Raw genomic sequence first — 25740 nt, forward strand, 5'->3', positions numbered from 1 at the left:
TTTTGGAGTTGCATTGTTTCTTTATTCTTTATGGTAGATAATGTCTTTTCTGCCCAAAGGAATATTATTGTAATGTAACATCTGTATTTAAAGGATTCCTAAGTGTAATATTCTTTGCTGGCTGATTTAACAATTCCTTTATGATAAAACTGTGAAAGAACAATGTGAAGAATATAATTAAACTAAAATTTTGTTTTGAAAGATAAGAAACTGCTGTTGACTTATATGGTGAAGAACATTGATTATGAAATAATTCCAGAATTCTAGGATATAATTTTCTTGCAATGTCATGTTATTAAACCATGAAATACACTATTTTAATTATCTTGTATCAGAAATAATAGATATTAGGCCAGTTTTTTTTTTTACTTAACATGGTATTCTAACACACTGTGCAAATATACAGAGTATTATTTTTTGTTTTTTTATGTTGGCTTCTAAGTAATAATTTCATCTATAGTGATTAAAGAAAAGCATTAATGATTCACAAATCACTAGTTAAAAATTTTGTGTATAGACATGTAGATGTAGTTTGAAAGTTGGATACTATAAAATTTCAAACATTTGTAGGATTTAAATTGTAACATGAGGCTTAAACGTAAGAAATGGAAAACAAAGCAATCTTGCATAAATTACACATTTATTAAAATATTGAAAAAGCTAATCACCTTATAGGAATTGTCACCAACCATAAAGTCAGCCAGAATAATGTTTTTAAATTACAACTACAAACTAAAACTGGAATTCAGGTTAATTTATTTGTTTCTATGCATCACAATGAATTCTCTTAAGTACATGAAACATGCATTGTGTGTGTGTGTGTGGGGGTATAATTAGTTATATATATATATATGTGAAATGTGTTTATACCCTGTAAGGGCTTGATCACCAGACATTCATTGATGGTACAAGTTACTTGTACTTATTCTGTTGGTTACTCTAAACAATGTTTCTGTTGCCTAGAGGGTCTTGATTTGCTCGTGAACATTAATCTTGTTGGTTCGAAAAACACCTGAGCGTATTTTGAGTCATTTGAGTCTACATAAAATTGAACATAAAGTTCTTGCTCATGATGTTTCAGTCATAGAGAATAGCACACAAAGGTATAATTGATATTAATGCAACTAATAATAATAATAAACCAGGTGAAATCAGGTTATATTTTAATATTCTACTGATTTACTGGATTTAACAGTAGTATCTTAAATTTAAATCAAGGCTTTAAACAAACACATTTTGAATAAAATTATTAATTTCAATTACATCCAAAAAACTTTTACTACAGCAATGCAAGAAAAAACTGTAAATGATTCTTGAGTTATGAAATTCAATGTTCTGTATATGTCAGATTTAAATTTGATTGGTCTAGGTGTAGTATAGTTTAATTGATTTTAAAAGCATTGTTGGGTTGTTTTTTTGCATATAGATAGTGTTTAAATTATCTAAAACTGATAATTATCAAAAATGTTTGTATTATATGGCACTAGTGGTATGAACAAGTGTTTTTTTAAACTATGATTACACCTATTTTCTTTAATTTTATTATGTAATATATGATATATTATGCTTAACATGGAACCACTTAATGAAGCCCTTAATATGAATTGCTAGTTTTTGATTTTTTAATTGTTAATATTATTTGTCATGACACATGCATATATTCTGATGCTACAAAGCAAATAATTTATGTCAAAGGTGTGGCTTTAATAACAAGTAAAAAGTATTTAGAAAATAATCACATATTAATATATGCATTATTTTAGAAAATAATGAAAAGATATACTTTAGATCAGCTTAATTTTTAACAACCAGTAATTATATCATGATAATTGTAGCTTTTGTATTTAATGTTTGCTTTGTTTTTTATGTAAAGTGATATTCCAATATTTGCTATGGTATATAAGCTAATGAAATTTAACATTTTTTCTATAGTTCCAGCTTAGGACTTGCTAAATGTTGACATGCTCATGTGCTAATATTTGCTAAATGTTACATAATCATGTGCTAATTTGGCTCCAGTATAACTAATCAAGGATGGTATTGGCTGTTTCATGGGATAATTGTATTGACCCTCACACTAACTTTCACGTGAAGTTGCTTTACAGTTTTTATGCAAAGCAGATATATATCTATGAGTGGTCAGCTCTAAAGAGTGTGTGAACTGTGAGAGCAGTTTTGGAATTTTCAGGTAGATCATGGTTTGAATTTGAAGTGACCAGAAATTTCTGTGAAGTTTTGTCTTTGTTGTTTTTTTCTGTTGACTGTGTATGTATATTTCTTTTCTCTAATTCAACCTCTAACTTTATATCAACCTCCTTCAGTCAGAAACATAGTTTATTTTCTGTTTCTGTTCATTTTCCAGTTTCAAGTTATTATACCTTAATTTCACAATTGGTCCGTTTCTCTTCTAAAATCTGTGTTCCTTACTTTGACCCAGTAGTGTTATATTGCATACCATGGCCACCATTGTTCAAGGAACTTCTGAAAATAAAATGGTTGTTTTCATTCATCTTCACATTGAGTCTTGTCTGTTTTCATCCTTTTAAGTATAAAATACACAAGTTTTAATACTGAGGTGATCAGGTAACAATACTATTAATTTTTCCCTTATGATCTGTTTGAAAGTATACATGAATAAAATATAATATGAACACTGTTTTTACTGTCTTACAAAACCTTACATTTCTCAAAACCCACATCTGTGATGCATGAACTGCTTTTCTCTCTCTTGTTGAGTAGCTTCTACCCCTTAATGTGGATTCCTGTACGTGGTGAGGGGACATCCCAGAGAAGGTTCTTTACTTTCAGTTTACCTCCTCTGGGATCTAAACATCCACCTACGTGTTTGCCGTGTGTGGTGACCCGTGAAGGGGAGGAGAGGATTCTGGTAGTTGAGGGGTCCAATTTTAACACACCACTTTGGCCTTGAATTCCTGTAGATGGGCAGTCTTGGGGTAGCCCCCCCCTCAAGATCAATCGACTAGTCCATTTGAGCCAGGGTCAACTGAATGCCAGCATAGGACGTCCACAACAGATGTAGTGGATATTATGTCTGATACTGGTGTTTAGGTATAGTGCTCATGAAACCCTGTCGTTGCTGCAGTGACCATATATGGCACTGTAGTGCATCTCCTCGTAGGGCTTCATGGTGGGTGTAGTCAGTGGGCACCGAAATATTCTTTTTTTTTTTATTATTATGGATACCCCTCAAATAAAAATATAAGCATAACAGAGTAGAGAAAAATCCAACTACAGGCAAATGACCACACATTGATGACTCTGTACGGTCAAACTAGTAACTTGAATCTGTCCTGCGATTTTTAATAATACATTCTTTAACTGAAAAACCCTTAAAGCAGATGTCTCCATTTTTTATTCAGAAGGCTTTCGAAAGGCTTGCTGGCTCGCCTAAATCGGTAAAAAAATTACTGTTTGGGGACATTTTCGTAGAAACAGCTTCATCACAACATTCCAAACACCTCTTGAAGTCAAAGGCCATTGGGGATATTCCCATTGAGGTTACTCCTCATTCTGCTTTGAATTCTTCCAGAGGAGTTACAGTTGAGAGGGATTTAAAGACCAATCCAGAGTCAGAAATCCTCGCAGGTTCCACCAGCCAAGATGTTACAGCTATGCACCAAATTTTTACTTGTAGAGACGGAATTATGGAGCTGACAAATGTTTTAATATTAACATTTACAACATCGCGTCCTCCTACCACAATCAAGGCAGGATATCTGAATTGTAAGGTACAGCCTTATATTCCTAATCCTGTTAGATATTTTCATTGTCAACGATTTGGTCACTCAAACATCTTGCCGTGGTAGCTTACCATGTCCTTTCTATTTTACTTCTTGCCCTAAATGGGGGGAAGAGAAAGAAGTACAATGTCTGAAAACAGTTCATAATATTACTTATCCAGAGGATCAGAAATTACTATTTCTAATTGCATCTCAGACTTATGCTGCTGTAATCCATTTCACTACTACAGTAGGAGTCCAGACAGACCTTTCCATGCCTCCTACAGAATCCTTAACAGCACATCTTAATCTAGTACCCTCCAAAATCAACAGAGTTAACGAATCAGTATCTACTTCTATCTCTGTCCCTACCACATCTTCCAGTCATTGCCCAACTTCACCTTGTTCAAGCTCAGGTGTTTCCATGGGGTTTTCCACTCTTGACACCCCAAAAATTAAACAACCCATTCGTTCATGTCCTAAATCACTGGAATGTATGTCTACAAACTTTACTCTGCCTACTCGATCCAGAGCAGGATCACTGGAGAGTGGCCGACTCACATCCATTAAAGAAAGAGAGCACGGTCGCAAGCAGGTCTCCATGCCAAATTCTCCTCCAAAATAAAGGAAAATGGCCACGCTAATCCAATGGAACTGTCGAGGTTTTATATCAAATATGAATGACATCAAGAATTTGATTGACTTTTATCATCCCAAATGTCTTTCTTTACAGGAAACATTTTTAAAACCTACTAATACAATCAATACAGGTCATGTATAGGACAAGAACATGGGGGAGTAGCACTGCTTGTTGATCAATATGTGCCCACCCTATCATTGTCATTGAATATGCCCTTGGAGGCTGTAGCCATCCATATCTCCTTGGGTTGTTTGCTTTCTGTACCTTACCCCTGGAAAAATTATCATCCCTCAGACCTTGATGCTCTTATTGAGCAACTGTCAACCCTCTTTTTAATTTTGAGAGATCTTAATGGGCATAATCTTCTATGAGGTGGTTCTAGTATTGGTGTGAGGGGTCATACTATAGAGCATATACTCCTGAATCACAGCCTGTCTCTCTTCAATACTGGCTCTTACACTTATTTTTATGCACCCTGTCAGTCATTTACTGCTATAGTTCTTTCTGTCTGCTTCCCTTTGCTTTTCACTTGCTTTTCTTGGGTGGTTGACATCAATCCATGGGATAGTGATGATTTTCCTATCATATTAAGAGAGATTGGCCATTGGAAGTGCCTCAGTGGAAGTTGGACAAGGCCAACTGGCTCTCTTTCACTGCTCTCTCAGAACTTGATCCTGCCATCTTATGTCAATCATTGATATATGATTGTGTAGCAGCATTAACTAACTGTATTGTCCAAGCAGCTGCACAGTGCATCCCTAAAACCTCAACATCTCTGCCCTTAGTGGAATTCTGCTTATTCCAGAAAAGCTCAGAAACGTGCTTGGGACAAATTTTGTAGATATCCTATGCTTACAAACTGCATCGCATTTCATCAAGCCCATGCACAGGCTAAACGAGTTAATTGTCAAAACCAGAAGGAATCTTTGATTAAATTTACATCCAGCATTTCTTCAGTCACCAGTTCAAAAGTCATATGGGACAATATCCAGAGGGTGAGTGGATGGTATACTTCTGCTCCCCTCTCTATCTTAATATTCAATGGTTATGAAGTTGCTGATGCTCAAAGCATTGCCAGTACTTTTGGTGAATGTTTCTTTCATGTATATATGTATGTGTATATATATATATCATGAGTTGAACATTTACCTCTTTCCTTTTCGATTGATCATCCCTGTGACTACAATCGCCCTCTTAAACTGGTGGAACTTAAACTTGCATTTCATCAGTCTGGCAATACATCATTTTGACCTGATGATATACATTATGAAATGCTACACCATCTTTCTCCTGCCTTTCTTACTATTCTCCTGGCTGTCTTTAACTGGATATGGCAAGAAAATGTCTTTCCTGATGCTTGGTGCCAAGCTATTGTACTCCCTATTCTTAAACCTGGGAAGGATCCAAAGATTCCTTTGAATTACTATCCCATTGCTTTGACGAGTTGTCTCAGTAAGACCTTAGAGAGGATGATTAATGCTTGTCTTGTTTGGTTCTGTGAACCAAACAACCTTCTCTCACTCACACAGTGTGGGTTCCGAAGACAACACTCCACCATACACCACTTAATTCACCTTGAAACAACAGTTAGAGAAGCCTTTTGAAGTGACATCTTGTTTCAATTTTTTTTATTTAGAGAAAGCTTATGATACAACATAGAGATATGGAATCTTGAGACACCTTCACTCATATGGATTGTGTGACAATTTGCCACTTTTTATTAAGCATTTTTTAATGAACTGCCGATTCCAGGTCCATGTGGGCTCAACACTTTCCGGTTTTTTCCCACAGGAACTTGGAGTCCCTCAGAGCTGTGTTTTGAGTGTCACACTTTTCATTATAAAGATTAATGCTATTAGTGAACAGCTATCCTCTACAGATGCAAATGATCTTTTCATTGATTACTTTCACATCTCGCGTCAGTCATCAAACATGAGGTTTATTGAGCAGCAGCTACAAACTGCAATCATTCATATACTTAAGTGGACCACAGCAAATGGTTTTCAACTTTCTCTCTCTAAAACTGTTTGTTTACATTTCTGCCATCAATGGGGTATTCATCCAGATCCATAACCTCGTATTGATGATGCTTCCTGTTGTCCCTGAGGCAAAGTTCTTAGGTTTTATATTTGACTATAAATTAAACTCTATTTCCCATATCAAGCAACTTTGTGTCAAATGTATAAGAGCACTGAACATCCTCCATGTCCACCTCAAGGGGAGCAAATCGATACTCCATGTTTAAAATTTATCGCACCCTTATACGATCCAAACTTGACTATGGGTCTATGGTTTATGGTTCTGCCAGAACCTCAGCACTGAAAATGCTGGATCCTATCAACCATCAGGGGCTTCAGCTTTGCACTAGGGCCTTTCGTACTCCTCCAGTCCAAAGTTTTTATGTGGAGTCCCATGAACCCCCTCTGCATATTCGCCGTTTGCAACTGTCTCTTATGTATGCTTCCAAACTTCACTCTTTACCACAGCATCCTACTTGGGATTGTGTTTTTCCATCCTCAGTGGGCCACACTTTGCTTAGAAAATCTGCCATTGTTCCTTTTAGCCTTTGTATTTGGGCACAATCAGAAAAATTAGATATATCTTTGAATAGCATAGCAGTATCAACAGTTTGGCCTTTTCCACCGTGGCTTATTACTATCTTCAACTCTGACCTATCTTTGAGTCATCTGAGGAAGGTTGGTACTCCCAATTGGAAATATTGCTCTTTATTTGCTGAACATCTTTTAAACAATCCATCCATTCCCATATGTACAAATGGTTCAAAATCAGGTAGGTTCTGCCATGGTTTGTTGCAGTTCGGTCGTAGCACACAGAATCCCCTCTACAGTTTCTGTGTTCATAGCCGAACTGTATGATATTTCTCTTGCCCTGAATTGTACTGAAACTATGCATTATATAAACTGTACAATCTATACTAATTCACTCAGCTGTCTATTGGCACTGACATCATTCCAAATTAGTTACCATCCTATTCTTATCAATATCCAAAACAAACTAGCCCATCTATCTCTGTCCAGTTTTTTTGGATACCAGGTCATGTTTGGTATTTGTAGGAATGAGCTAGCTGACAGAGCAGCAAAGTCCATCTGCTCTGGCTCTATCACCACCGACCCTGTTCCATACATGGACTATGATCCAGTTATCAAAACCAAACTATATACCAGTTGGCAGTCAACCTGGAGTGAGCAATGATATAATAAGCTTTTGCAAATCAAGTCTTCTTTAGCTCTTTGGCTACATTGTTTCTGTAAAGATCAAAGGAAGGAAGTTGTTTTGGCGAGGCTATGCATTGGTCAGTTTGTAACTCACCACTTCCTTTTATCTGGTACTGATGCATCAATGTGTGGTCTGTGTGGCACTCAGGTCACAATCATACATATTTTATTATCATGTCATCTTTACAACCAAGAACGACACCATTTTAAACATATTTTTAAAGTAGGTTTGCCCTTGACATTAGCCAATGTCGTAGGTGATACTGGCTGCCTCACTCATGTTTTTACATTTTTAAGAGCCATTGGTTTTTTTAAGTTAATTTGAGTTTTTTTTGGACTATATGCTGTTTTATCATGATTTCTTTTACACATTTTAATTTTATTTTGACCTGAACCCAGGACTGGAAAGGCCAACTTCATGTGACTGACAGCAAGTTTGAACTTAATGCATCAGTCTTCCTGGCAGATGTCTTAATTTTACATTTTTATGTATTTTTACCTTCATTTCCATATACCATTATAGTGTACTACATCTTGTTTGGCACATATATCCAAGTAGCTTTGTGCTAATAAACATGAAATACCTACCTACCTACCTGAGTAGCTTCTAACATGGGTCTCAACATCAGGCAAGTTTGAAGCTATTTTGTGCTCTTGAGTCACACCTGCTATTCATTCACTGGTGACCTTTATTTAAATAAATTTTTTGAGAAGGACAGTACTGTGCAAGAGTGTTAGAACAAGAAAATATTTTGTAATTCTTTCGTGTTATTACAGAATGTAAATTTCAACACTGAAGTAATGCTTCACTGATCCCTGTTAACATCTGAATGAGCCAGGGTGAGAATACATATCATTCTTTATTGAAAAGGCTAACAATATTCAATGGAAAAAACATTCCAAATTACATTAATACTAAACTTTCAAATATAACTCCTCTTATTATTAGCTATCAGTATAAACTCGGAAACACTTCACAAATTCGAAAAAGAAAACATTTTGATCTCTTACAGCTCAGTGATCATCTTAAACAGATATTTTCCTGAGGTTCCTGTTCTCTCCTTCTGAAAAAGCATATACATATATTTAGCCACTTTTAAATTAAAATATCCTTAAAACCTTTTTACATACACTTGCCATCAGCTATATTGTACCAGAAATGAGACTCTTACAATAGTGTATAGAGAAATAAACTTTTTCTAGGAAACTGGGTGACCTTCATGACATTTCTAAACACCCTCCATAAATATCATTCATTTGATTACACCACCACTCATGGTTTGCCCCTGAAGAATAAAGGTCCTACTTTCAAAAGCCCTCGGGTTATAGGGTTTTATTTCATTATTTATTCACATATACTTGTGCCAAAGACGTATTGTAAGGGTTCACAAGAGTTCTGCTTGAGTGAGTGTACAGATTAAATTTAGGGTATGAAATAACTTTTATGGTACCCCTTGCAGTGTCTTAACTATATAGAAAGAAGTTAGCAAAGAGCTAGCATATGGTACTGGCATATGCTAGAAGAGATCAGTTTAATAGTATTCCTCAAATAAACTTTGATACAAACAGTGTTTACGGTATATATTAAATTTGTTGTCATGCCACAGCCTAAAAAGTGTAGAGAATTGTCTGAAGAGCAGAGAGTTCACATAAAAGCTTTACATGATGCTGTTTGGATTCTCCAACAAACTAATGCAGATTTCATATGCTTCCCAAACACACCCTAGATCATGAGACTGATACAGATAAATTTGAAAATAGGAAAGAAAGAGGCAGAACACTAAAACTCAGCGATAATGATGTTTCTTCATTTTTGCAGACTTTGGGACAGAAGAAAGACTGGTACCAATCTCAGGATGATAAATGACACTGTATCAAATAACAGAAAAGTGTCCAGATGTACAGTACCAAGAAGACGCAATGAGAATGGAACATTTGATTGTGTAGCAGTAAAAAAAAAACTTTGATCTCCAAATATTGTCAAGAGACTGAAGTTTACTAAAACTGGACAATTGATTATTGGAAAAGGGTGTTGTAGATGGATGAGTCCAAGTTTAAAATATTTAGTTCAAAGTGCAAGTTGTGCATCCAGCAGAAGAATGGTGAAAGATAATTACCTCAATACACAGCACCTACCATGAAGTATGGAGAAGCAGTGTGATAGTTTTGGGGGGTGTTTTTCTGCTGATGCAAGAGAAGATAATTGCAAAATAGATGTAATAATAGATCAGTACCATCAGATATTGATCTTTCATGGTATACCCAGTGGTTTGCAAATAATTGGTAAATGATTCTTCTACCAAGAAGATAATGATACCGTACACTCATCCAACCTGTGAAGAAAATATACAGCTAAAAAAGAAGCAGCTGGTGTCATTCAAATGATGCAATGCCCCCCCCCCATTCTTAACCCAGTAGAGCAGATCTGGGATTTAATAGGTCAAAATCTTGGCAAATCAAAAGTTACTTCCAAAGAAACTTTATGGGACTGTATTAGAGACATTTGTACTTTGATCAAGTATGTTGCAACAATGTCTGAAAGATAGTCTGCAGTTATAAAAGCAAAAGGGGAACACACAAAATATTAACTGTTTGCTGAACTCAAGCACTTCTACCAAATTTATTTTGTACTAAATATTAAGATTAATAAAATTTTGATGTTTCACCTGTGATTTATCTTCCATTATTCTTTGAAAGTAGCCTGAAATTTTTTACTTTGTCTTAACACTTTGACACAGCATTGTATTTAGCAGTCACTGTTTCAATTTTTGAACAATAAATAATAATATGGCAAATATTCCAGTACTTCAGTTGATAAAGCCAAACAAAATTGCAAAAATTAGCAAACCTAAAAAAATATGGCATAACAGACTGTTGTTAGTTTAACCTCTGAAATAGTTTTCCTAATATTAATATATTATGATAAATTATTATTATAAATTAATTGTACCCATTTTATATTTTTGAAATAGAAGAAATATATGTATTGTTTCATTGGTTTCATAGTTTCATAACAAGCAACGGCCTCGTAATTCACTGTCAGCTGTAGATGACTACAACATGCCACACTGGATTAATTTGAGGTAATTATTATTATTATTTTTAATGGATATCTTCATAACAGTTTGAATGTTTGGTAAATTTGTGAGTGTTTTTATAAAAACCAAGTACATCTGTTTCCTGCTTTTGAAAGATGTTATAAAGGTAAGAGTTGGTAGGGGTCTGTCAGCAGCAAAGATCAGTCTTACATTTAACTTGATCAGACTATGGGATTTTTCATCCTTACATAGTTGTATTCATAATGCTGTCTACATCAACCATACAACTCACTTGTAATTAAACATATGTTCAAGAAACAATTAACTTCATGATGGTTAGAGTCCGTACAAGATTAGTCAGTGGTTCTGCTACAAGCATATTTGAGCAGTGATTGAAAGTGAAAAACAAACAATGAATGCTCTGTCTAATGGGTGAAGTTCCTGCATTGCTGGAATAATTTCCGAGTGTATTGAAAAAAGTAGTGTTGTCATAATTGTAGTAACTTGGTATATGTCATGCTATGTGGTAATATTATTCATATTGTGAGTTTTTACTACACAAATGACTAGAATTGAATTTATTCATGTAATATATTTCCATCATTAGAGGTAATTAAAAATATAAACTTCTAGTTAAATATATATATATATATATTTTTTTAATGATAAGTGTAATTATTAAGTAATGCCATGAACAGGTCAAAAAAAAAAAAATCTTAAAATGACCTAGCTATAAGAATGACAGAATCAGTAATAACAAAAATACATTAGTAAATAGTATGAATCTTCTTTGTTACTCATTGTCATTTCAGAGAAGCTAGTTTTTATGTTCAAACACCAAAAGGAAGTTGCTATGGTTCAGTACTGAAGAATTCTCTCAGGGTTAATTTTTTCCTCATTATAATACAATTTACTCGTGTTCTCACCAGTTATCATCTCACCCTCGAACAGCAGAAACTGCTCACATAAAATATAAAAGAACAAGAGATACTATTTACATAACAAAATGGAGTCCAATGTTGTACAGAGTTGAAGATACTTTAAAAAGTACATTCAGTAAAATAATTAAGAGATTAATTCACTCTTTTCAGATAGACATGACCAACTAACATTTAGTGTAGAACTGTAATTAGTTAAAATTATGGTGAATACAACTATATATAACATTTATGATAGTGTTAATATTTAATAATTTCCTACAAATAGAAAAAGTGCAGTAAACCATGGCTGGATGAGGGATTTTTCTTGACATTAAACCAAATATTTGCATATACTTCAATTACATATCTCACTAACAAACTAAGCTTCTTGGGTTGGTTAGCAGTTGCAGTGTGAAGGCACAAAAAATCCTGTTTGCTGCTGTTAACCAGCAAGAGTAGTTTGTTGTACCATTGTAATGTAAAGCAAGTTCTCTTGAATAGTGACCTGACACTACCACATTGCACATATCATACATATATTTTATATCTGTACTAACATCTTCGGGATGATAAGTTTTTGGTAATGGCTCTGTAATTTCAACTGGAACAAAAGTTTTCTGGAGTCAGTGATTCACAAGTCTTCAGTTTCTTTCCAAGAGGACAAGAAAAAGCAGATGGTCTTGGAGTTACTCCATTAAGATATGTAATTAGATGATGAAAGGGTAATTCATTTGCATATAACAAACAAATTAACCAGTGAACAGGTATTTCTAAATGCAATTCAAGAAGCTGCATAACTCCAGCTCTTTTTCCAGTGTTAACATTTTGTCACAACCTGCAGTGACTAAATGATCAGATGAAATTTTATCTTCAAATCACTGAATGATAGAATTTTTTATACTTCTGATGTTTTGGCAGAATTAGGAATGTGATCCATGAAAACTGATTCAGGTTCACTGATCAAAGGTAGTTACTGTTCCATGACTACATATTTATTATGTTTTAGCTCATTTTTATACAGAAAAGATATGATAGTTTGATTTATCAGAAATCAGTAATGTTTCTCAATATTTTTCACATTCACGTTGTATCTTGATTTTATCAACAATCTTAACATTGTAAATTTTTTGGAAGATACATGTATTATACTGTTGGAAGTAGTGTCCTCACTAATTCATTTATTTTAGAATTTTTGGATTTCAATGTAGAATGTGCAGTGTTAGCAACATCAGAATCTTTTGAGCTTGAAATCATTAAATCGCATTGGTCATTCTCTTCAGTAGTTATTTCACAAGATACACTAGGTACTGATAATATGGAAGACGACATAGCTTTTAAATACTTAGAAAGATGAGCTTTATTTTATCCTTTACATTTTTTTTTCATTTAGGTTCTTGGGATTTCTTTATATATCAGTGCACCCATTAAACATTCCTCTCTTGGAATGCTGATTGTTCAGAAATGTTTTTTCTTCTTTGGGAACTTTTTACAGTTGGACAATGGCAGATATTTCCTTGTTTGTATTTGCATGCAGCAATGTCAAATAAGTTTTTGGCTTCATCTCTAAATTTTGTAATATTTGCTTTGTATGTCAGTATATCTTTATGCTGCATATAACATTTTAGCAGTTTGCTATCGTTCATGATGTGATTGAATCTTTTCAACAACACATTTGTGTGATGCTATGGGAATGTACACTCTTCCATATTTGTTAAACTTTTTGAGAGTTCTTTTTTGCACAATCAAATGACAAAGGATGAACAGTTTCCATACTTTCAGATGGACATTTGTTCTATAAACACTGTTTCATGATGAATTCATAGTTTGGCAAGACATTTAACTTTAATTTACTAGACTCTCCAAATAACACTGTCTAATTTTTGTCTTTGCAATGCTAAAATAAATACAGATGATATTAATCAAAATTAGGTGTAAATTACATAATATAATACTGTAAATATCAGAAGCACACTTATGCATATCCAGTGATTGATACGAACTACTACTGGAAAACAAACACAGCTAACTAGCCTAGTATACATTTGTTCAATTATGTTGTAAGTTGAGTGAAATGGAGAAATGGGTGGACTTTGTAGATGTGACAACTCATTTGAATCAGCTCTTCCCACCAATGATTTATATATATAGTTGGCAAAATAATCTATTAAATTCATTGATTAACTATTTCATTTGATGGAGACAATACACTTTTTTCAAACTCTTATTTACTTGCAGCAGTTGAAAATATAATTGGAAGAATTTCATTCAGCACAAATTTAATCCTTATGACACACTATTGCACACCTTGCCAAATAGCAATTACAAGATAAAATTTTCAACTAAGTAAATTTGATGCACCTTAATATATACTCTTAAATTTAATGACATTAATAACTTCATAAAGAAAAAAACAAGGTAATTTAAATCACTTCTATCTTATTAAAAGTTACTTTGTTGTGGAAATTTCATTTCATATCTTACCAGCTGCATTATGTGACATAAGAATTTTTTTTTAACACATCTTGTTTTGGTAGTAATTTATATAAGTATTTCCAAGTAATAACCAGTAGTGCCATTTATGAGAAAATTCTGCTACTAATTATGATTTTTTTTTTATAAAGATCAATAACATTATTGTACAAGATTTGCTTGAAAATATTCTTGGGAAATTAAGTTTTGCCATAATTTGTAACATGTAGTAAATAGCTGTTCAACTGCTGCTGTTTTTTTTATGCAGATAATTTAAGATATTTATTTGATTTTACATTTTAGCTTCTATTCTTCAACAAAGCAGATCAGCTATTCAACTTTCACACCTAGGATCAAACTTCCGACTCCTCTTGTACGTATGTTGGCTTTATGTTGTGTTTTTCTTAAGGGATCAAGTTATAAGTAGACTACATTGGCACATTTATCCCTTACTCTTTTCTGTTTATTGCCATGGCTTATTTTTTTATTCAGTATTCTATACAAAACTCTGATCATACTAAAAATTATTAACTTGTGCATTTTAAAATTAACTCAGTCATTGTTAAGTGTCTTATGACATTCTTATTAATTGATAATGTGCTTAAATGTGGTACATTTCTGACTGTACCAAAAAATTGAATTTTTAATTTTCAGTTACATTAGTACATTTGTATATCAGTGAGTAAAACCTTATCAAAATCCTTGGTTTTTCTTGTTGATATTCAGTAAATACTATAGAAACTGACTTAGTTACTTTGAAAGTATGCATTTATTAGTATACTTCTATTCAGAGAATAAATCTATCATTAAAGGAATAAATAGATACAAGACAGAAAAACAGTTATAGTAGTACTGAAAAGTTTGTATGAAGAGTAACAAAACTTGAAAATAAACTACATGAATGTAAAGGAATTAATAAAATGACAAGGAAATGCATCTGTCTTTCACGTGTATACTCTCTTTTTTTAATATTATTTTTATTAAGTTTAATTGACTTTTAAATGTGTTTCAGTGTTTTTCATTGAAATAGAAATAATTAGGTGTATTAATTTTTTAGCTTGTTGCTTAAGACTAATGAAGAATGTGAGCCCTAGATGTACCTTGGTCAATGAGATTGATTTATCATTTTGAGGTTTTTTATTTGTTTTTCATTTTCTGTTAGTTTGCTCATTTATAAAATGTGTTATTTTATTTTCTAGCCCAAGGCAGCAAGAGAGAAAACATTACAAAATGGTGAGAAACTTTTAACATACTAATATTCCTTGTTTATCTGTTTTAAAACTTTGTGTGGGTATATAGAAGGTTGAGTTACATTATATTGAAATTGTTTTGGATATACACATAAGAAAGCCATGAGGTAACAACAACTGATACAAAGACAGAGTGGCATGCAATGTATCAAAACCACATTTTGACATTCATATTTTATAGATAGTGTGATTACATGAAAAACTGCTTCATTTTGGGAAATATTTGTAGCAGTTCTTTCCAATGAAAGTATTTATATAAAGATAATAAATATTGCTCAAATTGGGTATTTAGAATTTCCAGAATGGGGACTTCTCTTATACTTAGTAGCACTGTAAAGCAAAGGAATATGGATTGATTTGAGGAACTAGGACCATCCAGAAAAATACCTACAATGAGCTGTACCCCTGCCATGGTAAGCATAGCAAGGTGTATTGTAAGAGATGAGAATCTCTAAATACAGTGGTCAATATAAAAAGTCATCTACTTATTCCATGCTACAGCACACAACATAATCAAGATTTCCTGTCTGGAAAAGTGACTTAAATAACATGTACAGAAGTTGTTTCCATGGCATGTCCATTCAACTATTAAAGACTCAAACAGCTGAAGAATGAAATAGTTATTTCTCCTATTTCATGTTAAAACATGACAGTCATGTTGCGTGTTGGTTTCCATGTAATTGCATTGTTGAAATTGGATGCTGAGAAACCATTATTGCTGTACTCCCAAAGGAGGAATCCTGTGCTTTGGACATGATGGTATAGTTACTATAAGAACTCTTTTTAAATGGAAAATATGCAGTAGGACTATTGTTTAGATACCTAATCTTCAGATAGACTTTGCCTAGGCATGGTGGGATGGGCTGTAATGATGTAGTGACGATTTGAAATTGTATAAATGTAATGTATATCACATCTGTATTACATACATAAATATGTGAATATCAAATATGTGAACATACTTGAAAGATAACATAATGCATTTGTAGTGGAATGCTGATTAAATTATTTTGATTTTGACAGCCTTATCATCCACCCGTGCTCGTCATGTAAGTCAGCCAGATTCCACATTTCCCACTTTGTTTGACTATGATGAATATGATGATCAAGTTTTTAAGCTACCATCTTATTCTCAAAATACAAGGTATTGAAACTGTAATTCATTTCCAAAATTATATAATCAAATATAAACCAATCTGTTATGCACATTTAAAATAGTTTTGGTTTCAAATACAATACTGTTTTAAATAAATTAATTTGTGAAATTTAAGATTTTAAGTGTTGTTTTCTCTTTTTTTTTTGAGACAATAAACTTGATACATGAAAAAATGTTTCGTGATTATTTAAAGCAGATGTGTGTGTGTGTTATGCTACATTTAAATTTAAAAAACACTCAAGTGAGAAGCAAAAAAAACTAAGGTTTAGTTTTGAACGAATTTAAGACAGTTTCATAACATGCATTCAGTGCTGCAAATCGTCACCAAACAAAAATAACTTTCATACGTACATTCTATTCCTAAGTGTGCAATTTATAGTTGCTGTATTTTTATCAATTTTAGTCGATTGTATTATTGTGCATATCTGAAAAGTATAATATGAACTTAATGGATATTTTAAAAGTAATCATTTTATTGTGAAACATTATGTCAAAGAAACACATTTATTTGCATTTCAAAAATATTTAAAATTTACTCTCCGAATCCTTTATAATAAATTCAATAGAAATGACCAAAGGTTTTGGGAATTTTAGAAGCAAAATAATCAGAGTATAATATTTACTGTAAAAATCATCTTGCAAAAAAATAACTGAAAAAGAAAGTGTAAATTAATTTCACAAATTTCTACCTAAATTTGTTCAATTCTGATTCACTTTACAGAGGTACGTTAAGAAATATACACAGATTTTCCACTAATGTTAAACCAGTAGTTATTGTTTCACTTCTTTATGATACATTGTTTCTGTAGAGATGAGTTATTAAGCTATAATTTTATTATAACAACACTGTTTAACAAAATACTTGTCTGTATGTTTTGTGAAAATCAGTTTATTATAAAGTTGCAGCTTAAACTAACAAGGACTGATCTCTTTAAAACCAGTAATATAGCTTTAATTATACAAAACAGATAGAAACATACATGTATTGACATTTATTTATATAGATGTATAGAAGATTAAGTTTTTATTATTTTATATTTATTGCATTAACTAGAAGATTATACAAAATATCTAAACTGTTATAAATCATTTGTTATCACAATTCTTTTATTCAAAAGTATTTAGTTTGTTTTGTCTTTCTCTTGTTACTTTTGTTAATTTTGTTTTTTTCCTGGTAGGGTTACACACAGTCTGCAGAGGGTTCCTGGAAGGAAAAAAGGGAATCGTTCAGTAAAGAACCCTTCTTCAAGACTTGGTAGTGAGGAAACAACATCTTGTTTTCTCAATTCTGAACCGCCACCAACCACTTCTTTGATCTCATCATCTGCCATTTTAATTCCTACACTTGACTCTTCAAGTCTATCTTCTTCATATGGAGCACAAAATGCAGATTGTAAGACCTGGATGTTTTAAAAATATTTCTAAAATTTTTAATTCATTTTTAAGAACTTACAAAAATTAAAATGATTATCAGCTGTGGCATTGAGATGACATCATGTTAATCAGTCATCTGTTATCATAGTGACTTCTCATTTAAGAAAAGAAAAGATCAAAAAGGTATCAAGCAGATTCAAGTGATCTTTGAGTAAAAAAAAATAGAAATTCTATAAGAAAAAAGGCTATGACAAAATACTTGTGTAAAATTTTGATAAGTTAGTAAAGTTAGCAGTAGAACTAGTAGTCTTAGTAATATTTTTGATAAAATTCAATATAGACTGAAGATGTTGTGTTGTGATGTAGAAGGAGAGGCATTTCATTAAATCATGTAAAAATGAAAGTAGCAGTAAGGAACTATGGACAGTGTTATTATATGTCTAGGGTGTAGGTGTAGGTAGTACTGTGTATTGGAAAATGGATGTGCCATCCTTCAGAGCATCATCTGAGACAGGTGTTTATGTGTGAATTTCTTCATTAGTTTTCATCAACACAAAGAATATCAGTACTGTCACCCTGTTGAGTTTTTATACTTGCCCCTTTATGTACAATATGATCTGATGTCTTACTAGATAAGTCAATAGTTTGTCATTTTTTATCACACCACTTAGCTCAAAATATTTTTTATTTCAGAGGTATTTGGTGAGTTTCATATTTTATTAAATAAGTTTAACCTCACAGTCACTAAGAATGCCCCACACATCCATCAGATTTGGTCAGAATACTACACACCTAACTTCATATGTGAATAGTCTAAGCAGGTAATGTAACTGTTTCAGTTATTTTACATACACAGCACTGCCTTTCATTTTATAAACCTTGTACATTTAAATACAAAATACCAAAATCAAAAAATGTGTGATAAAAATAACATACTTATTTGTATGGTAATTTCTTTTGAAAACTGTTGTATTATACTTATGTTGTATAAAATGTGCATCACCAAATTTCTGAAACGGGAAGTTTTATTATTATTTGGAAACGTTATGGACTTTAACAAAACATTACTTGGTATGTTGAATGTAGCTTTAGTTCAGATTAGATGTTTGTAGTTCCAAATACAGAGTCTATAGTTCCTTTGTATTTTGCTTTATAAAGTGTTTATAATTAATCAAAAGCTATGAATGCTCCCCACCTGGCATTTTTAGCCTTTTTGAAGTGTTTACATGGGAAAACCTTTCTTTTTGTGGTGTAGAGGTAAGAAATAATGAAGCTCAAAATATATATTTTTTAGACTCAAATACTGCTTAGTTACTGGACCTGATAAATTATAGTGGAATTCTGTGGTGTTGATATAGTAATTTATGATTTTTTGTTATTTTAAAATGTGTGTATAAAGTTATTTTGTTTTACATCTTCCATGTGCAAAATTTAACAAGGCTTAGCAAATTATGATGAGTGAAAACATTGTAAGTAGAAGTGATTCTTGTTTACTGTATTTCATTATTTACTGTTCTATGGTTTGAAAAAGTAAAAAATTTAAGATCTTGTTTATAAGTTGTAATATAAGTATATATGTAGGTACACACACATTATGTATTATAACCAAACTTTTACACAATACTCGTCCACTAGAACAAACCTTTGTAAAGGCCAATTTTGCACTCTTGGATATGGTAATGAGTGCATGTGTACCACATCATTGTAACTTCTGTAATGTTAGTCAGTATGATATGCATGACATAGTTTCTCTTAGCATGTCATCATCTGTATTTCATCCACCACCCCTAGAAAAAGTATGAAATTAAACATAACTTACTCTATAAAATCATTATTGCTCCCATAAACTACATGTATTACAGTCTTCAACTTTGTTTGATTTCAAAGCTATTGAATAGAAACTCAGACCCTTTGTCACATCCTTTCTTTCATAATTTGTTAATAGTTCATTCTTGCATTTAATTATTTATTACCTATGATTAATAGGAATTCAAGGTTTTCATCTGTCAAAAGATATGTTGTATAACGTTATGTTTCGAACAGTCAAATGTCAAATATTACTTTTGTAACTTGTTTATTTAACAATGGTATTGTAATGTTTATAACCTTATTAAAAGGGATAAAGAAAAATTACAATTAAAATTCTGAAATGTTGATTTGCTATTGAAAAAAAAATCTCTCAACAGATATTTCAAAATCTGAAAGATCAGGGCAAAATCTAGACTTCGTGTTACAATTTCTATTTCTTCTGTATATATACATTGAGTACTAAGAAATAATTTTTTGTAGAGCATTATCTGGTTAACAACAGCATTGTAAAGTGTTATTGTATTATTCTGCTATTATTGAAGGTTAACAAAAGAAGTTGGCTCTTGTTAGCTATGTTAAGCTAGGTTTGTGCTTTAGTGATTTGCAATATTTTGTTGTAACTTCATGTTTTTTAACTTTGTATATCTCAATTTATTAAATTCATAATTTGCTTAGAACAAATACAAAAATCTGAGTCATTTTAGATTTGTGTTTAAAAGGATCTATGAGCAATTGCAGTGACAATAAAATTGAACTTGATAAATATGTAGACATAGTCACACATGCAATTAAGCTCGCTACTACAGCTGTCATCCCTACATCAAACAGGTCTCACACATTACAACAATGGAAACTTAATCCAGAAATATACGGGCTTATCTTAGAATGACAAAGATTAAGGAGGGAATACGTGAGAATGCAAAACAGGACTATAAAAACACATATTAACAGAATTCATGCACTAATCAAAAGAAAGATAAATATATTAATGAAAGAAAAATGGACATCTTTTTGCATACATATAGATAACAGTCCGAAAAACCCCAAAGATTTATTGAAAAAAATTAAAATCTTTATCTATTGATAAAAATAATAATAAACTATTTCACCATATTAAATACAATAATAAAATACCAAAAATGATATCAATAAAACTGGCCTTCTAGCAAAATATTTCACAGCTTTTTCCTCTAACTGCAGACTCTCCACACTTTAATACTCAAACCAAACATGAAGTCGACAATCACTTTGCTTCTAGTTTGGATCTCTTCCACCTTCATTTCCCATTTAACCTAAATACACAACCAACCTGAACTGAAATTAACCCATTTGACAGGAAGATCTCGATAGGTGCAATGAAAATTAATATTATAACCCTCAAAAACACCGTTCCAGGCTGTGACAAGATACAAAATGTGATTCTTAAGAACACATTGCCCCCTCTCCTTACACATCTCCAAAATATCATGAATTTATCTCTCTTATCAGGATATTATCTTGATACATGGAAAAGAGCAGTCATCACAGTAATACCAAAAGACACCATAAACAGCTCCAACCCATCAATTTCAGACCAATAAGTCTTCTCAGTTGTCTTGTGAAACTACTGGAAAAAATCATTTATAACAGACTACTTTTGTACTATGAAAACCAGAAGCTCATATCAAACATACAAAACTTCTCTCACAAACCATAAACCACCTAACAATACTTACTAAATCCATACATAGAGCATTTAATAACAATCAAGTGACTATTGCAGTTTTTCTAGACATACAAAAAGCATTTGATTCTGTGTAGCATAATGTCCTCAGATATTGTTTGCAAAATATGGGAATTAGCTCCACCACCCTGAGGTAGATTTCTAATTTTCTCACAGACTGAAAAGCTATGGTTAAAAGTAACAATACTTTCACTAACACATTCACTGCTACAGTAGATGTACCTCAGGGATCTGTTCTCTGTCCCCTACTATACATCCTTTTTGGCAGCAATATTTCCTTCCCTAGCCTACCCTACACTTATTTCTTGCAGCATGCAGACAACATTGCCATCTGGAGCACCTCGAGAAATTCTGTAATTGCTGCAGAAAGAGTCCAAAAATCTCTAGACACCATTCTCACGTGGTGCGACAACTGGAGAGTAACCCTCAACCTCCATAAAACAACAGCAGTTATTTTCTGCCATGGCCTAAACATATAATTTATGAATGTTAAAAAAGTGAAAATCCAACTTGGAGAAAACCAAATACAAATAAGCCCAATGGCCAAATTTCTAGGTATTAATACATCAAACCTTTGATGCATATCTATCATGGTCCACACATTTCAAATGCATAAACAAATCCTTAATCAAGCAAATTGCCCACTTAAAGATAATTGCAGGTACAAATAAAGGATGCAGTCCTGACACACTCATCAAAATATACACAGCATATATCTGACCTGTCATAGAGTATGGATGCCAAATCACCTTCAACAGCTCAAAAAGTATAAAAAAACATGATACAATTACAACAAAACAAAGTTCTTAGATTAGCTTTAAGACTCCTCAAATACACCCCAATTGCCTATCTACACAAATCATGCAACACTGAAACAATCAATGACAGGCTAGTCTTTCAACAAAATACTGGAACATAACAAAACAATGAAACCCCCTCATGACCATCCTAAAAGCTCCTCTTACAAAATAAATTCACTGTACAACTTGTATCTTACACTAAAACATCCAGAAACACACTGAAGTTCTTTACTTATGTTTATAACTGTGCTCATTTCTTTTGCAGACATTGGTACAGAACAGGTAGATTATTCAGCACCTATTCTGTGAAAGTGGGCTTTCCCAGGGATCTCCCATTCCCCCCAGAACTAATTCTAATTCATTGTAGTCTAGGCATTGGATTTTTAGATCCCTGTCACCAGTTGTCCTTGGTAAAGGTCTGTCAATCATTTGAGTTATGGTTCAACAAGATTCTGCCATCTTGCTTCTTTTCTTTACAACTCCATTGATATCTTGGAAGTCTCATCACTGAAGGCCTGGGCCTTCACTTGCCTCAACACTCTCCAGACATTTACTAAATCTTATCAAATCCCACAATGTGTATTAACAGAATTTTCTACTGACTCCAAAAGAAGAAATTTCTCAGCTTGTTCAAAAATTTGTTCTCCAGCTGGGCAAAGGAGAATAATCTATATCTCTGAAACCCCAGTTGGAAAAGTGGAATACCTTTCCTCAAAACTAAATACCTGCCATAGTTTGTTTTGTTTTTTTGTTGTTGTTTTCTTGCAGTGACAAGGCATCAGAAGGTAGTGAAACATTAAATAACAAGGAATCAGTTTACTTGAAATATAAATGTTGGAAGTAATTTATGGGTGTTCAACAGGTTTTGCTGACTTTTAGTGGTGGAAAATCAGCAATAAAGGTGTTGTTTTCAACTGTTGACCTTAATTAGGCAATTAAATAACTAACAAGATTGTATTTTATTTCTTTTTACTTATTGTTTTTCTAGAGAATGGAATCATTTTAGACTAATATTGTGGTTAACGGTTGCCTAATAGGCATCAGCAAACAAAAATACATTTCCTATTTCACATGACAGCATTAATTTACAATTTATGTTCAGTTATTGACTCTACAGTTCTGTTTTTTTTTTTTATTATTTTAAATAATTATATGAATACAAACAAAGTTTTCCAGGTAGGATGCTTGTAACTCATCAGACTGTTTTAGAGTAGAATATAAATTGAACATTTAGTTCAATCACTCTTATATAGTTCCAGACTTGAACCATGCCCCCCAGCGACTTCCTTCTAGGGATGACATTGAAACAGAATTTTCACCTCCAGTGAGGGCAATTGTAGGAAGTGCTGGGTCATCCAAAGGTCATCATTTGAACAAACAAATGATGAATCGCAAACCTAGGGCCTTGGTTAATCCATTTGACCCGTCTCATGTCACAATCAAGCTTACATCCAATCGAAGGCGCTGGACCCATGTGTTTCCCCAAGGTAAGAGTGCTTTAAGAAATTTAGATTCTTCTGTAGTGTGATAATAATTGAAAATTTTCTTGTTGTACCAGGGTTACTATTGTTCTAACAAAATCTTTTCATTTTTTTAGAAAGCCTGAAAAAGTATTTTATTAAAAAAATCTAAGAGGTCCTGAAAAAATATTTACTTTTTGTGATTCCCCAAAATTAAAGGAATTCTTCACTTGTGATTCTCATTGATTAAAGGAAAAAAGTCAATGAGCACTTCAAGTCATATAATGAGCTGGTTGAGCAAAGAAATAAAATTTTAACCTTTTTTTAAGAGCAAATTCATACAGTTTGAAAGTAGAACATTAACAGAAAAAAAAATCTTGTTTGTAAAATAGAGAAGGTTAAGATTCTCTTTAAATCATTGGAATAGGAAGTGCCTCTTTTTAATGTGTTAAAATTGACTGTGCAAATAAAATTTGCCAAAATTTTTAAATGCTGTCTAATGCATGGTATCTGTAGTGAGGTAGGATTTCCATTGTTAACTTGTTACAATATAATTTAGGAGTACATCTTTTGCAAACTTTGAAGTGTGTAATTTTAAAGATTAAAGTTCTGATACGTAAAAAAATGAGACAACTGTTGGGGATAGTGGGGAGTCTGATCAATATAAAAATGAACTGTATATTTTGTTTTATCAAAATGTTGATAAAAAGTTCTTAGCAATTGTATTTAAGCCTTCACAAGTTTATTACTGAAAATTTGCAGGAATTTTGTATACACATTCCTAATTTTAGAAATGTGGACATTGTTTCCAAAATGTGTTCCACATTTGTGTTTCCACAACAGGCAGTCGCCATCCATTCTACAAAGTTTCATTGAGAACTTTCATGTTTTCACAAAAAGGTCATTATTATAAGGAATTTTGGTTTATCTGATTATAATCTTATTAATGTTGTTTTTTTTATTCCAATATTTTAAACTTTTTAATAATTTATTGTTATGATGCATTATTTGTACAGTGCATTAATAATATGTATGCTAGTGCTAGATACGTACAGCATGATGAATTAATTTAACTGTCATAGGTCTGAATCCATCAAAACCCTATTACACCTAATAAACCTCAAAAGCATTATTCACCACAAACATTGCTTACAGAAAACTTCTTTGTTAAGCCTTACAATTCAAAGACCATTAATGAGCCACTGCCTTTTTTGAGATATCCCAGCTACATAGCAACCTTGCAGATCAACCAACAAGAGATTGCCTAAATGGTGCTTTGAGAGATCAATGAGAATTTCAACTCCATAAAAGACAACTCTGCAGACACCAGCTAAGTGCTAGATTGCCTAAAAGATATTGTAGATGACAATCTTGTGAAGATAAGTGCTGTACAGCCATTACCACCAAAATATATTTGTTGAATCCTCTAATGTGGAATAAACATCTGGCTCCATTTGGATCTGAGCAACAGTAGTATGAATAAGGCTGGTGGAGCATTCATGTTTCCCATAAACAACATGAGGACTGAGCTCATAAAGTTATAAAGAATCTTCTCTGTATATCTGAAAGCAACAGCCGTCAAATAGACAGCGTCACTAACATAATATATCTGAGCAATTCATATACAGTATTGCATAAAACTTGCAGTGGTTGATCCTCAGATGACTGACAAAAAAGAAACAAACTGTATGTAAGACCATCACATAGAATATGTTTATCAAGTCTTGCTGGTGTAAAGCTAAACAAGAAAGCAGACAAGTTACAGAAAAAAAAAAACTGTGTAAGACCAGCACCTGGATATATTTACTAAGTGCTGCTGGTATAAACCTAAACAAGAAAGCTGACAACTCAAAAAAGCCTCAAATTTTACACAGCTGTACTTCCAGGATACCAAATTCCTCTGTTATAGTAAAAGGGAAGCAGCAACCAAGGAAAGTCTTCATCAACTTTCAGAGGGAATTATATTGCTGGAAAACAAAGTAGCATATGGTTTGGCTTGGTAAAGCAAACAAAAATTGAAAACCAGTAGAACAGTGTACATAAGGTCACTGATAACATCAGTAAAGACACTTCTACCTCTGGCAATGACTCTAACTCAGCTTATAACTCTAAAGACGTTTCTATT

General features: G+C 32.7%; 1 protein-coding gene across 12 annotated transcripts in view; it reads left to right on the forward strand.

Annotated features, from left to right (window-relative positions):
- Positions 1–25740, forward strand: part of Iml1 (GATOR complex protein Iml1) — a 159211-nt gene that overhangs the window by 52468 nt on the left and 81003 nt on the right. For all 12 annotated transcript variants that reach the window (XM_076506373.1, XM_076506369.1, XM_076506371.1 and 9 more), the window contains 6 exons: positions 10623–10699; positions 14347–14416; positions 15243–15276; positions 16317–16437; positions 17628–17842; positions 23409–23642. In XM_076506373.1, the coding sequence (XP_076362488.1) occupies positions 10623–10699; positions 14347–14416; positions 15243–15276; positions 16317–16437; positions 17628–17842; positions 23409–23642 (751 nt within the window). The remainder of the gene's footprint in view (positions 1–10622; positions 10700–14346; positions 14417–15242; positions 15277–16316; positions 16438–17627; positions 17843–23408; positions 23643–25740) is intronic.

The sequence above is a fragment of the Tachypleus tridentatus genome, chromosome 6, assembly GCF_004210375.1.
Source record: "Tachypleus tridentatus isolate NWPU-2018 chromosome 6, ASM421037v1, whole genome shotgun sequence".
Classification (NCBI taxonomy): domain Eukaryota; kingdom Metazoa; phylum Arthropoda; class Merostomata; order Xiphosura; family Limulidae; genus Tachypleus; species Tachypleus tridentatus.